General features: G+C 31.9%; 1 protein-coding gene and 1 long non-coding RNA gene across 2 annotated transcripts in view; both read left to right on the top strand.

Moving 5' to 3' along the window:
• Positions 1 to 1,557, top strand: part of LOC107712996 (tudor domain-containing protein 3-like) — a 25,808-nt gene extending 24,251 nt beyond the window's left edge. The window contains exon 13 of the mRNA XM_016518412.1: positions 1,006 to 1,557. Coding sequence (XP_016373898.1) covers positions 1,006 to 1,122 — 117 coding nt within the window. The 3' untranslated portion in view covers positions 1,123 to 1,557. The remainder of the gene's footprint in view (positions 1 to 1,005) is intronic.
• Positions 1,558 to 5,726: 4,169 nt separating this feature from the next.
• LOC107712969 (uncharacterized) lies at positions 5,727 to 13,996 on the top strand. Its single transcript, XR_001636847.1, has 3 exons — positions 5,727 to 6,053; positions 11,711 to 11,922; positions 13,807 to 13,996. It is a non-coding gene; the product is annotated as an uncharacterized LOC107712969 (long non-coding RNA).
• Positions 13,997 to 16,116: the final 2,120 nt, after the last annotated feature.

A 16,116-nucleotide genomic window follows, 5' to 3' on the forward strand; every position in this document is an offset into this window, starting at 1 on the left:
TATATATATATATATATATATTTCCGTATACTCTCCGTATACTTTCAATAAAAAAGCCATTCTTTAATGTCATCCACCATCATTTTGTGGCTCTTTTTTTGTAAGTATCGGTCCAGGCACCATTTAGGCACGGTACCGTTTTAAAAGTATCGATTTGGTATCGTAAAAAACCCAAACGATACCTAACCCTAATTATGCCAGGGCTTTTCAATCTTTTCGAACCTCATTGTGTGAGGGACCCCCCATCCTAAAATTTAAAAGTGTTTTATATATTTTCTTCTATAAAGACCCAGTTTACTGTGAAAAATTATTATAAATATGTCTGAAATATTAGTTGGAAAATATTTTGTTTCTTTTAAGTTACATTATTACTTGTTTTTTTTTATTAAACAGTACATTATACATTATAGTACTGTACTCTTTTTATTCTTTTTATTTTTTTTTATTTAATAATTTTTAATTTTCTTATTTAAATATATTTTAATTTTTTATTTTATTTATTTTATTTTCAAGTTAAAATTATTAATACATTTATTTTTTGTTTGGTTCCAAATTCCCAGATTTACACTTTCGGTTTTGTTTTATTTATTTAAAGACCAGTCTGTCTTCTGTTTGTATTATTAATATGTCTAAAATATGATTTGGAAAATATTAATTTCTATTAAGTTACTTTATTTATTTTTACTATTAAGCAGTACAGTGCATATAGTACTGTACTGTTTTTATTATTGATTATATAGACATTTTTATTGATGAATTATTTATTTTTCAATTAATTTTTATTTAGTTTGTTGTTTTTTTTACATTTAATTTTACATTATTTTTTAAATTTATTTTTTATTTAGTTTTGTTTTGGTTTGGATTGTTCCAAATTCCCAGATAGACTTTTTTGGGCTGTGTTGTTTTTATTTAAAGACCAGTCTGACTTCTGTTTCTCATGACTGATGCGGTAGACTTGCATTTATCAGTAACATTAGTCACTCATTCCTGGTAATTTCTTTACAGGATGACGAAGACATTTACTATGAGAATTCCCTTGAATTTCGAAGAGGAGGAGACGGACAACCTCGCCGCTCTCGACCGACACAACAATATTACCAACCACCACGTGCAAGAGACTGACACACGTTCACACACAGTCACAAATCCACACTCACAACCTTTCCCTAGCAAGGAAACTCCTTTGATTTACTCATTACTCCGAGAGAAAAAAAACAACAAAAAAAAAACAATTAGTACACACTTAGGTCAGGACTAAATCAGGTTTACAGCTGTTACTCTTCTGCACTTCTAGCATTGTGTAGTTTCTGTAGAACAATATAAATGCAACATGATGTTCTCTGCCCATGCAGGTAATTATCATCTCGTTATCCACAAGTAAACGACTCTTAATTGGAGAAAATTACATGCAGTTTGTTGTACCTTCTCAGAAGCATCATTATTAACAGCTAAATATATAAGATATGCTAATAGAGTGAATATCAGAATATTTCACCCCAAAGTAAAAGAATAGGAAATTATATTTTGCATTGTGACATTATTAGTTTATTTTTATTTTTAGGGCTTCATTAATAATTAGGAATGGGAATTATGAATGAATTAATTAATTTATAAATTAACAATTCTTATTACTGTTATAAAAAAAGTAAAATATTCATTTTTTAACAGTATTATTTTCTTTATTTTGATTTAAATAAAATAATTGTATTACTCAATTTTTCTAATGTAATACAGTAACAACAGCAGTATTACAGTAGTTTAAATCACTCAAAAGTAAAGCATCCAGACACATTTCGGTAATGAGAATTTGTAGGAAAAACTTGTATAATCATCATGAAAATGTCACGATGCAAAAAAATCTGAATGATCCTAAAATAGGCTTCATTTTCTTTATGCAAAATTTTTTTTTTTTTTGGGGGGTGAAATGTGACTTGGACATAAGATGTCGTGAGATTCATTAAATAAGCATTCATAAAAATGATGTGCTGTCACATGACAATACTTTGGTTACATACCTGAGTGAATCTGTGTTTGAGGTTCTTGCTGCGCTCCTTATGCACGGTTTCATGCGACTAATTATGCCAGGGCTTTTCAATCTTTTCGAACCTCTTTGTGTGAGGGACCCCCCATCCTAAAATTTAAAAGTGTTTTATATATTTTCTTCTATAAAGACCCAGTTTACTGTGAAAAATTATTATAAATATGTCTGAAATATTAGTTGGAAAATATTTTGTTTCTTTTAAGTTACATTATTACTTGTTTTTTTTTATTAAACAGTACATTATACATTATAGTACTGTACTCTTTTTATTATTAATTATATATATTTTTTATTTAATAATTTTTAATTTTCTTATTTAAATATATTTTAATTTTTTATTTTATTTTATTTGAATTCAAGTTAAAATTATTAATACATTTATTTTTTGTTTGGTTCCAAATTCCCAGATTTACACTTTCGGTTTTGTTTTATTTATTTAAAGACCAGTCTGTCTTCTGTTTGTATTATTAATATGTCTAAAATATGATTTGGAAAATATTAATTTCTATTAAGTTACTTTATTTATTTTTACTATTAAGCAGTACAGTGCATATAGTACTGTACTGTTTTTATTATTGATTATATAGACATTTTTATTGATGAATTATTTATTTTTCAATTAATTTTTATTTAGTTTGTTGTTTTTTTTACATTTAATTTTACATTATTTTTTAAATTTATTTTTTATTTAGTTTTGTTTTGGTTTGGATTGTTCCAAATTCCCAGATAGACTTTTTTGGGCTGTGTTGTTTTTATTTAAAGACCAGTCTGACTTCTGTTTCTCATGACTGATGCGGTAGACTTGCATTTATCAGTAACATTAGTCACTCATTCCTGGTAATTTCTTTACAGGATGACGAAGACATTTACTATGAGAATTCCCTTGAATTTCGAAGAGGAGGAGACGGACAACCTCGCCGCTCTCGACCGACACAACAATATTACCAACCACCACGTGCAAGAGACTGACACACGTTCACACACAGTCACAAATCCACACTCACAACCTTTCCCTAGCAAGGAAACTCCTTTGATTTACTCATTACTCCGAGAGAAAAAAAACAACAAAAAAAAAACAATTAGTACACACTTAGGTCAGGACTAAATCAGGTTTACAGCTGTTACTCTTCTGCACTTCTAGCATTGTGTAGTTTCTGTAGAACAATATAAATGCAACATGATGTTCTCTGCCCATGCAGGTAATTATCATCTCGTTATCCACAAGTAAACGACTCTTAATTGGAGAAAATTACATGCAGTTTGTTGTACCTTCTCAGAAGCATCATTATTAACAGCTAAATATATAAGATATGCTAATAGAGTGAATATCAGAATATTTCACCCCAAAGTAAAAGAATAGGAAATTATATTTTGCATTGTGACATTATTAGTTTATTTTTATTTTTAGGGCTTCATTAATAATTAGGAATGGGAATTATGAATGAATGAATGAATTTATAAATTAACAATTCTTATTACTGTTATAAAAAAAGTAAAATATTCATTTTTTAACAGTATTATTTTCTTTATTTTGATTTAAATAAAATAATTGTATTACTCAATTTTTCTAATGTAATACAGTAACAACAGCAGTATTACAGTAGTTTAAATCACTCAAAAGTAAAGCATCCAGACACATTTCGGTAATGAGAATTTGTAGGAAAAACTTGTATAATCATCATGAAAATGTCACGATGCAAAAAAATCTGAATGATCCTAAAATAGGCTTCATTTTCTTTATGCAAAATTTTTTTTTTTTTTGGGGGGTGAAATGTGACTTGGACATAAGATGTCGTGAGATTCATTAAATAAGCATTCATAAAACATTTTCTTTATGCAAAATTTTTTTTTTTTTTTGGGGGGGGAAATGTGACTTGGACATAAGATGTCGTGAGATTCATTAAATAAGCATTCATAAAAATGATGTGCTGTCACATGACAATACTTTGGTTACATACCTGAGTGAATCTGTGTTTGAGGTTCTTGCTGCGCTCCTTATGCACGGTTTCATGCGAGTTATCAAAACCGTATCTGATACTTTTGTGTTTGATCTCAAAGATGTTTTTTCAATTCAAAGACTGATGATTTGATCTCTAGCTGAGGAGATGAAAGAACATATCTCAGAAATATCTGATCTCTGTCTCGGTATGGGAGACTGATCCGTAAGGGCTTGCAGCACATGTTGCATCGATGAATTCTGGACTCTGTGAAACTTGCCATGCAAAAGGCTGCTGTACACGGTGACTTATTTGTAAAGGACTTGATATAATTATTATAAAAGCGCTATGCTCTTTTGTTCAAACTCAATGCGTCATTGGTTTTTTACTTTTTTTTGTTTTGTTTTGTTTTTTTGCAGTTGATACATTGAATTTGTTGGCAGTATTTAAAGCTGTTGTGAAGCGGAATTGCAAAATAACGATTCTTAAAGGGGTAGTTCACCCAAAAATTATTTCACCAAACAGTTGACGGTAGCCATTGACTTCCATCGTATTTTTTCCATAGTTATGGAAGTCATTGGCTACCGTCAGTTGTTTGGTTACCAGCATTCTTCAAAATAATGCATTTTATGCTCAACGGAAGAAAGATACTCGTACAGGTTTGGAACATCTTGAGGGTGAGTAAATGATGACAGTATTTTCTTTTTGGGTGAACTGTCCCTTTAAATACTGTTCACACCAAGAACGACAAATATAACAATGAAGATATTAGCATCCGCACCAACAAATGATATAGTTCTGTTTATTATAAGCGTGCGCTGAATTTTTGTCGCCTGTTGCTTTAAATGCTCAAGCTCTTTGAAGTCGAGTAGATTCTGATTGGTTTAATGTTTATCGTTCGTCAGCTGGAAAAAAAAAATTGTTCTGAAAGTGATTCCAAAGATATTGTTCCTCTATGTCATTATTTTTATAGTATCATAGAATTAGGATAATTTCTATTCATATAATTATCATCCTTGGTGTGAACGAGTGTTAACATAACAAATGTCTGTTGTGTAAATCGTTTCGAAATGAATTCGGACAGAAGTTGCCACATTTAATTTGCTGTACATATGATTTATACAAATTTGTTTGGTCATGTTTCATGAAAAAGTCCAGTTATTGTTATATACACTGCAAATTGCTTGGTTGTCGTACAAATAAGGAATAGTTCTCCCAAAAATGAATATTTGCAGTAATGTCCTCACCCTCAGGCCATCCAAGTTGTAGATGAGTTTGTTTCTTCATCAGATTTGGAGAAATGTGATGTTTTTAACTTCAAACTTTTACTTCTGGCTAAAATATGAGTCTTCTATTCATTATTTTGCTTCCTCGAGTAAAAAATAAACATCTTGTCTGAATCAGGAGAGAAATCTGCACAGATCATGTACTGTTTAAAAGCCAAAACAGTTCTAAATAAATATGTGGCTTGATTTTGATGTGAGAGACAACAGAAGATGGACTTTTTCCACTGGAAGAAGCGTTATTATGGATTATGGACTCGTATTTTAGATGGAAGTGACTGTTAAATGTTAAAGCACATTGATGGTTTTGTTTCTTAGACACACAGTTTTTCCCTTCTCCAAAGTCAAGACATTAACTGGTGGACTGGAGTGGTGTGGATTATTGTGATGCTTTTATCAGCTGCTTGGACTCTCATTCTTACGGCACCCATTCAGTGCAGAGCATCCCTTTTTGGGCGAACTATTCCTTTAAGCATTGGAAACTGCAAGCACCTGATACTTAATCAAACATTAGGTCTGACATGCTGCTGTTTGAATACAAATTCGGACACCGAACAGCAGTTACTAGTTAATATTTAGCAGGGTTTAAATGTGCCGCCTGCCATCTGTCGCTCACCTATTTGAAGTGTTTTTGTATTTCGTAGGACACAGGACAGGACAGGAGTAGCTCAGTGTTGAGGACTGAAGTCAGTGATATTGAATGAGTCTCGTGTCTTCCCTTATCTGCAAACATCGGACTGCTGTGCGTCCCTCCAGCTTCATTTGTTGTAGCCAGTGAAGCAAACACACACAGTAAGTCAATAGCATCCGCCTGAAACAGAGAGCTCTGCGGTGGGGCGCTATCATTTTTCACATTACAAAAGACACTATGACCAACATTTCATCTGTGGCCAAAGACTGACTCAAAATAACAACATCAAAACATTTGGATCTTATCAAGAAAAAGAGACTGAGAAATGTCAGTGCATAAGAAAGCTGATGTTTGTTTATTGTAAGCGGCAGTGAGGTTGGGGAGGGCCTTAGCTAATGCATGTTGAAGCTCTGTATTTGCATATATAAATAATTCATAGCGTGTGATATGGAGACCATCTCTGAATAGCTGAAAGTTGAGTGCTGGAAGTCTCGGCCTGACAGAGCGCTTGTACTTCTACACTTTTACTGATTAGTGCAGACAAATTAGGTTAGACGTGTGATGAGAACTGGCCTAGAAAACACAAACTAAAGAACTAGCCCAACTTGTGTTGCATATATAATTATGAGTTAAGTGGTCAGTATGGAAATGTTCAAACTCCTCAGTAATTGAAGAGAGGTTTGCACTCGGTTAATGGATTGATCTGTTTTGTAAAATGAAGAAAAGATGACAGGGTTAGCATTATGGCATCAGCTGTTACTGACACTCCAGACGTGAAAGCATCGTTCATTCAGATAAAAGCTGCTGTTAAATGTCTTATTTCTTTTCTCAAGCAAATTCAATGCCAACTTTGCTCAAATACGTATGTATGTATGTATGCATGTATATCTTTTCCTTTCAGCTTGGAAAAAAAATGAGTTTTGTTGCATTGGTGAACACCATTAATGGTAAACTCAAGAGTTTTTAGCAAATAAAAATGCATCAATGAGTCAAAGTTAAAACCACTTTAGCAAACATTTGCAGGGTCAGGGGTGTAAAAGATGGTAAATTATCTTGTTGATCATTGTTGCATTATTTACATAAATGAACTTTTCCACGACATTCTAATTTAGAGAGATGCACCTGTAAACTTTGTTTGCAGTTTGGTTACTAAAAGACTTTGATATTTAAACATTGTCATATTTGACATTTGTGTTACCATTTTGTTTCCTTATACATCATTGATGGGACAGCAGTAGTTTCTGACTTGTAAAGTACTGTATTTTTAAAAGTAAATTAATACTTTTATTGAACAAGGGTACATTTAATTAATCAAAATTGACATTAAAGACATTTAATGTTACGTAAGATTTCTATTTTAAAAAATTGCTGTTCTTTTTTTACATTTCTATTCACCAGAGAATCCTGAAAAACTAAATTAATCACATTATAATTATAATAACAATCACATAATAATAATCAGAAATGTTTCTTGAGCAGCAAATCAGCATATTAGAATGATTTCTGAAGATCATGTGACACTGAAGACTGGAGTAATGATGCTGAAAATTCAGCTTTGATCACAGAAATAAATTACATTTTACTATATATTCACATAGAAAACAGTTCTTTTAAATTGTAATAATATTTCACAATATTGCTGTTTTTACTGTATTTTTGATCAAATAAATGCAACCTTGATGAGCAGAAGAGGCTTCATTCAAAAACCCAAACCTGTGTATAAACGCAGGATTGACCAGTCAGCACCATCCATTTTATCTAAATGATTTAGTGTGAAATAAAAGCTAAAGAACTGTTTGCGTCTGTGTAAAATATTGCATAAACACTTTTTTTCCTTCGATTTGAATTTGCAGTTGAACAGTGATGTTTCTGGTCACCGCTCAGGTTCGCAGATATTAAACTGAAAGTATTACTCGAGTTAATAAGCCACTGACATAAATCCTGTGAATTTCTGCACGTCGGTGCTCTCGGGATGAGCGACTCTGTGCTTGAGTAACTTAAAGCACTGTAAAGACACAGAACTGTTTTAATGATGGAAAGTCAAAGTACAGGAGCTCTACTTCAGCTGAACATGGGTGCATGTAATAAGCGGTGCATCTGGTTAAATCTGAGGCGAGAGGTTCGGCCGAGTGTCAAACTTTAAGTAGGCTTCTGGGTCTCGGTTATTTTCAGACCCAGTTCCTTAAAAGCATTAAAACATCAGTGTGTTAATGGGATTACAGTTTAGTCACGGCACCATCAGTCAGAGTTTAAACCGACTGCCGGCTGAAAGAAACCACATTCCTCCTCACATTATCAAACCTACATGTTATATTTTCCTGTGTACACTAATATATGAATAGACATGGACATCAGACTGTATTGAAGCAGAGAAAGATGCTCAGAAATCAGTGCGATTCATGCACCGACAGTGACCTAATTTACCAGGAAATCAGTTCAAACTCAATGAACTTGAATCTTTTTAAGAAATGAATGAAGATTCGTTTATACTCCGGTGATACTCCCGAAAAAGCGTTATGTTCGGAATGGCATCCTACCACATTGCTTTCTTTTTTGCAGCATGCATATTGTGCACAGTATGATATTTCTAAATGCATAAAGTTCCTGGATGACATATATTACAGTTGTGTGCATTATGCAACAGACCCACGCTGCAACTCGACTTCCATTTTCTTGTCAAATGAACCGAATTTCAACCGCAGTCTCTTTCTTGACTTACTATTTTGGTGAGACTGTAAAAAGTTGAGACCTTTTTTTTTTTTTTTTGCACAAAATTTGATTAAAAATACGTACATAATAAACAAACATAATAAGGTAATGTGCAGTGTTGGGGGTAACGCATTACAAGTAACGCGAGTTACGTAATCAGATTACTTTTTTTCAAGTAACTAGTAAAGTAACGCATTACTTTTTACTTTACAAGAGAATATCTGAGTTACTTTTTTTTCCAATTTATTGATTGACAGCTCTCCTGTCCCCATGTTGAGAGAAATCAGAAGATGTTACAGTGAAATACTCAGAATATGACGCAAACCTGCAATAATTAAATGTTAAACAACACAAATATCCTGTTATGTATTTAATCCCATTCTATTAACCAATGTCTTAGTCCCATACTAATAAGCAAAAATTACTCTAGACAAACATTTGTGTCTTTTTTTTACTGCTGAAGTGTGTTGAAATGTCTTCTTCTGCATTCTACTGTACGGACGTAAATTTACTTTCCCTTCAGCCTGAGGCTTATTCATTTCACTTTTGGTGTGAAAAGACTTTTATATTTGCCAAAAATAGAACTTTTTTATTTTAAAAACAAACAAGCAAGCCCTGTCCAGATTTAAAAAGTAGCGCAAAAGTAACGTAACGCATTACTTTCCATAAAAAGTAACTAAGTAACGTAATTAGTTACTTTTTTATGGAGTAACGCAATATTGTAATGCATTACTTTTAAAAGTAACTTTCCCCAACACTGGTAACATGTGACTGACACAGCTGTACAAGCCGTATGTTTGTATAAAAATGTAATGGTCCCAAAAACAAGCTTCAATTCTAACGCTTTAAATTTTATTTTATTTTTTATATATTTTTATTGTATTTTAGAATAGAATAGAAAGTTTGAGACAAGTTTGTATACTGAAACTTGAGTCCATTGAAAAAATTGGTGTAAGATTTACTTTAAAATCTTTATTTTATTTTGTTTTATTTTTTCTTATTTCAGGTTTTAGAATATATATATATATATATATATACAGTATATATAAACAAGTAACAGTTGTGCCAATAACTTTTAAAAAATGTTTTTGTCATTGAGAATAATTGGAATTACAAACAATTCTATTCCAAAAAATCTTTGTTTATTTGTTTCTTTCATTGCATTGCAGTAGGGAGGATTTGAGGAGAAAACAAGTTGAATTTGTATGAAAAAAAATGAGATGGTCCCAAAACAAGCTTCAATGTTTAATTCTTTAATATTTTTATTTTATTTTATTATTTTATTAATTAATTAATTGTATTTTGTGCTACTACTTTTTTTAATTAAATTTGTTTTTTGTCATTACAAACAATTCTAATATTCCAAAATTGTCCAGTAATAATATATTACAGTAAAAGTAATTTGAGGGGAAAACAAGCTAAATGTGTGTATATGCATGTACATGTAATTGTCCCAAAACCAAGCTATGATTATTTTATTTTAATTTATTTTTTAAAAGAAATATTTGTTTGTACACTGAACCTTGAGTGCACTGAACAAAAAAAATTGTTGTAGGATTTACTTTAAAACCTTATTTGCTAAATAATTGCCAGTACATTTCACAAGAACAAAGAAATGCCAAGTAACACATTAAATTAAACATGAAGTTTTGAGTTTTTTGCAAAAAAATCATTTTCTCCAGTGTATGGCGAGCGCAGTATGTGAGTATTTCATTCTGAACAGCCTGTGTTTGACCTTCATTTCCCTCTGATTATCACTGTATGGTTTGGATTTTGTGTTAAACACGTCATCATTTGAACGTTACATTCAATCATGATAATCTCTTTGCAGCTTTGTGTAAAAATAATACTCTCAGTCTCTCAGGACCTGTTTTTATCTACAGTACATATTCCACATTAGTCCTGGAAATAACTCATGAGGTACGTGCAGTTTCTCCAGACTCATTTTTATTTCTCTGTCACTACAAATCTCACACGAATCTCCTCTACATCTAAACATCAATACTGATTTACTGATATGTGTGTGTGTGTAATATATATATATATATATATATATTTCCAGTTCTTATTTCTTCTAGAAAGTTTCAGCAAAAAAAAAAAAAAAGTTAGTTTTAAAGGTTTATTTAAACATAGTATTTAGTCTTAATGGCTTTATACTGAAAAATAAACATTGTATGACAGATTTTTTTTTAACCTTTTTGTCAATGAGAATAATTGGAATTGCAAAACAATTCCAATATTCAGTAATTCCAAAAATTAAAATTAAATGCAATGCATTAAACATTAATGCACACTGACTGCAGTAATGATTTTTTGAATTAATTTTTTTAAGGGAGAATGGGAGAAAACCTGCTACATTTGTATGAAAAAAAAATCCCCAAAACAAGCTTCTTTTTTAAAATGCAAAGTATTTTATTTATTATTATGTATTTATTTATATATATTTTTGAGGAAACTTTGAGGCCAGGTTGGCACTTTATTTAAGCATCTAACGTCTAATGGTTATTTAGTATTCAGTATTACTGGCTTTGAACTTAATAATAAAATAAAATTGTTCTAAAAAAAAATACAATATAAATAAATAAATTTCATATGGTTATTTTTATTTATTTTTTTACGTTTTGAGAATAATTTTAATTACCAAAAAAAAAAAAAAAAAAATCAAATATTAAAAAATTTTTTTTTTTTTTTTTTTGTGCTTCGTGGTGTGCCGTGGGATTTAATATTAAAAAATTCCAGTAAAACAATCATGCACATTACAGTAATGAATATTTATTTATTTGTTTGTTTATTGCATTGCATTACAGCAGGAAGGATTTGAGGGGATAACATGCCAAATTTAATTTAATATTAAAAAATAATGATAGTCCCAAAAGCAAGTATTGCATTTTTATTTTTTATTTATTTATTTATTTATTTTTATTTTAGAAGCAATTCAGACAAGGTTGGTACTTCATTTAACATCTCCTGAACCATGAAAGAGCAACATCTGGTCAATAACACGTTTCTCTAGTGATTTTCCTGTGTCCTTTAACCTAACAATTCTCTCTCTCTCTCTCTCTCTCTCTCTCTCTCTCTCTCTGTTCTCATGTCGTTTTCTCTTTCATAGCTTCAGTCTGGAACCCGATAAGCGGCATGAACAGAAAGAGGAATGAGTGAGGAAACCTCTTTCTCCACTTTGCTCTTTCTGGAGAGCCTGAGCTTCGGTCACAGTGTTGTATGAACCTTGTGATATATGCTTCAGCGTCCTTTATGTGCGGTTCTCGCGGGACGGCCCCAGAACAGAGGAGCATTGTGGGACAGGAGGCAGTCAGGGCAGACGTAAGTGCAAAGGACACAGACACAATAGATTTGTGCGTCTCAGGTTGAGTTTATGAGGCGCTGGGAGAGTTTGGTCCAGTTGAGCGGAGCTGTATAGATGGAGACTGAGGAGGGGGCCGTTCCAGCGGTTTATGGAGGGATATCGCTTTCCTAATTCATCTTAAACCAGCGGCCTCCCACGAAGACTTTAACACCACCATTGTGGCTCCTAATGTGTTCATTTAGAGAGCTGGAGAAAGTGCCAGAATGCTTGTGCTTCACTGTGGCCCTTACAATGGAATTAATGTAGCAGCTTCTAATGTGCAACGCTTTTTAGTGACGTTTAGTTTGAATTAAGATTTTTGGAGGCGAAACCTGTCAAGAATATGTCTGGGTCATATTTTACATCAAAATCTAAAGAGAGAAAAAAAGAAATACGATACAGTCAAGGCTGGTTTTAGAATCTATTTTATATCTTTTTTTCTTTACAATTAAACACATCCTTATTACTTTAATGAGGAAAAAAATATTTTTTTGAAAGTATTTATTAGAGATGATAGTATTTGTTGTACTGGCTTTATGCTGACAAAACAATAATAATAAAACAATGTATGCCAGTTTGTTTTTGTTTTTTTTTAAACAATGGCAGTAATTATTTATCTATTTTTTAACAAAACAGCTACAAAACAACAACAATGAAATTCTGAGCATATTATAGTAATAAAATGTTAAATGCATTTATTATTATTATTATTAGGCATTGTATTAATAAGAATTTGAGACAAAAATGGGTGCATGTGTACACAAAATGTCTTAATGAATAAAAGCATAATGGTTCCAAAAATTGTCTTTTTAATTTAATTACATTTATTTTTTATTGTTGTTATTATTATTATTATTAAAAAAATTTTTTTTTTTTTTTAAACAATGGCAATAATTATTTATCAGTTTTTTTTAACAAAACAGCTACAAAACAACAACAATGAAATTCTGAGCATATTATAGTAATAAAATGTTAAATGCATTTATTATTATTATTATTAGGCATTGTATTAATAAGAATTTGAGACAAAAATGGGTGCATGTGTACACAAAATGTCTTAGCATACTACTCATACTGTTCTGTAAGTGTATTATAGTGTGTATACAGTATATTATTATTAGGCATTGTATTAATAAGAATTTGAGACAAAAATGGGTGCATGTGTACACAAAATGTCTTAATGAATAAAAGCATAATGGTTCCTAAAATTGTCTTTTTAATTTAATTAAATTAATTTTTTATTGTTATTATTATTATTTAATTTTTTATTTTTAAATAAAAAAAAATATTTTAGTTTTATTTCAATTTGTTTATTTTTATTTCATGTTCTTGTTAGATTCACCATTTTAGGGCAAAGTCATCTCTTTGCAAATTAAGGTTGACGGTAATATCATGTTATCTCTTGTCAATTTGTCAAAACTGAGACGAGGAAAGTTAATGATCTGCAGGTCAGGCGTCCGTTTTTGTGAGACCCGGCGAGATCTTCTGAACTCTGCACATCTTCACCTGCTGTTGTACGACTTCACAAGGTTACTTGAGTTAGTGCTTATCAATAGTTAAGCAAAAACCTTCCTTTGACGCAACCCAGAAGTTTTTTTACTTTTTTTGTGCAGTTTTTGGCCAGAATGACCTTCAAAGTGATCCATATTTTATTCAGAAAGTCAAAAGCATGGATCTGCAGGCTTATACTTTAATAATTTGATTCTGTGTCAGTATGTGGGTCTTCAGCACCTGATTTAGGATCTGGTTTGAGATGAAGGAAAGTCAGGATTTTGGCAGATGGTGGTTTACAGTACCAATGTGTTTTGCCTTTAAAAGCAGAACAACCAAACGCTCATGTTCTTGTTTCTCTGTTAACGCAGGATTTACATGTTAGCTTGTGGAGGAGGAATGTTGGTGACGGCCACAAAAACCAGTTTTGCACATCGACCCACAACAATGACTGGATTAAAAATGGCATTTGCAGAATCCGAGTTGTGTTGAAATCACGCGAGCTGACAAGCTTCTGAATTAATGATCTTCATATTATTGTTCTTCATTACTAAGTATATTTGTGTATTATTCTAACTGAATGCTTGTACATTCACTCAATTACATGTTGATGGAAATAATGTGTCTTGAATGCCATTTAGACTAAACACTTTTTTACACTTCCACTAGTTGCTTCACTTTTGCCAGCAGTGAAATCCATCTGAGGGTAAACTACGATGATCGTTTGTCTTTGTTAAAGTCTCATTCTTCACTCAACGCAGTCTTTGACGGCATTTTATCATGAAACTTGACTCTAATGGACGTTCAGTCTGTCAACAGCTTTCTGATGAATTTCAGTGCTGACGTTCAGTCATTGCAAGTAACAGGTTTCATTATAATAGATTTAGCATTGAGAACCATTTGACTTATTGTGTTGTCGTTTTTTTAAACTGCTTGAAACATTGGTTAAACATTTGATCTCTTGAAATGTTGTTGTGACTGTTTCTCATGCAGAGTTTCAACACAGATGTGCTTTGGAAAGGCTTTACACATTTTGATTACATCGATGATGTTAAAGTCACATTGACCCTCATTGGTTTCCATGTAAAAATCAGATAAAAATCAGAAATCCTTTATTGTAGCTTGTCAAAAACTAAATATTAAAGACGAGAGAATGTATGAAATTTAAAGGGGTCATATGATGCGATTTCAATTTTTTCTTTCTCTTTGGAGTGTTACAAGCTCTTGGTGCATAAAGAAGATCTGTAAAGTTGCAAAGACTAAAGTCTCAAATCCAAAGAGATATTCTTTATAAAAGTTAAGACTTGTCCACGCCTACCTAAAACGCCTCGTTTAAACACCCCCCCACATGTCTACGTTACGATGTGGGAAGATTTGCATAACGCCAACCAAATGTTCACGCAAAGAAAGAAGAAACTGGATGCAACAAATGCCTCGTTTATAATGGGTTTTTTATTGTTTTTGTCTCGTCGCTCCGGCCGGGACACGGCATCAAGACTCAAAGTTTACTTTAAATTAAAGATGGTCTTCTGAAGCATCCAGGGAGAATTCACTGTTTTTTCTGTGTTTCACAGTCAAAAAATTTTAATCATGTTTTTGGTCATTGGTTTTTTGGACCTCAATTGCTAGTCTGTAGCAGCACTGAAAATAAGTGTGAAAAACCCAATTAACCCTCACAAATGTTTGAGAACCAGACATAATAAAGGCAAAAGCTATTTACACCAAGTACAAATAACAGTAAATACTATTTACACTAAATACCTTTTATACTTCGTTGTATTTATTGTTTTAAATATTAAGTGCAACAATGTTACTTTAGTATCATTGAGGTACTGTTATAGTTTTTATACATTTTGAAACAGGTTTTAATTTTATATTTTCCATTTTCATTCCAATTTTAAGGTTTTAGTAAAGTTGTTCTGTGTTTTTGTCATTTTTTGTAGTAGTGTATATACATATATGTGTATATATATATATATATATATATATATACACACACGTTTTTACATAAATCTTTTTTTTTTAATTGTTGATTTTTGGCGAATTGCATGGAAACCAATTAGGGTCAATTTGACCTGCAAACACAAAAGTCTTACTCGGATTTTCAAGACAATGTCAAAATCTTAATGAAGATTGATTAAGTAAACTTTGTAATATTTCCACACAGTACTAATGCATTAAAGGGGTGGTTGATTGCGATTTCACTTTTTTAACGTTAGTTAGTGGGTAATGATGCTGTTTGAGCATAAACAATATCTGCAAAGTTACGAAGCTGAAAGTTCAATGCAAACGGAGATTGAAGTGTATTGTATGTGCAACTAACGTCACCAAACAGAATTAGTTTTCAGATAAACCACAGCATTGCTTGAGCCAGAGGTGCTTTCTCAGACTGGTCGAACTTTCTCATCAAATGAGAAGTAAAGATTAAAGTGTTTTAACATCAAACACATCACACACTTCATCTTTAACCGAATCCTCAGTACTTTTTTCTCATATTTATTAGAGGAAAGTCCTTGCGCGGCTCTCAGGGTCACTACAGAATAACTTTTTCTGTCCCTGAAACGCAGTGCCGCTCATTAACTGCTTTTGTATGGAGATAAACGAGCGGCGTGACTCTGTTCCGGGGTCAGATACAGATGAAGGATGAGGACGGCCTGTAATGTTTAAATGAAGCGTCCGGG

This window comes from Sinocyclocheilus rhinocerous, unplaced genomic scaffold (assembly GCF_001515625.1).
Source record: "Sinocyclocheilus rhinocerous isolate Xijiao unplaced genomic scaffold, SAMN03320098_v1.1 scaffold147, whole genome shotgun sequence".
Classification (NCBI taxonomy): domain Eukaryota; kingdom Metazoa; phylum Chordata; class Actinopteri; order Cypriniformes; family Cyprinidae; genus Sinocyclocheilus; species Sinocyclocheilus rhinocerous.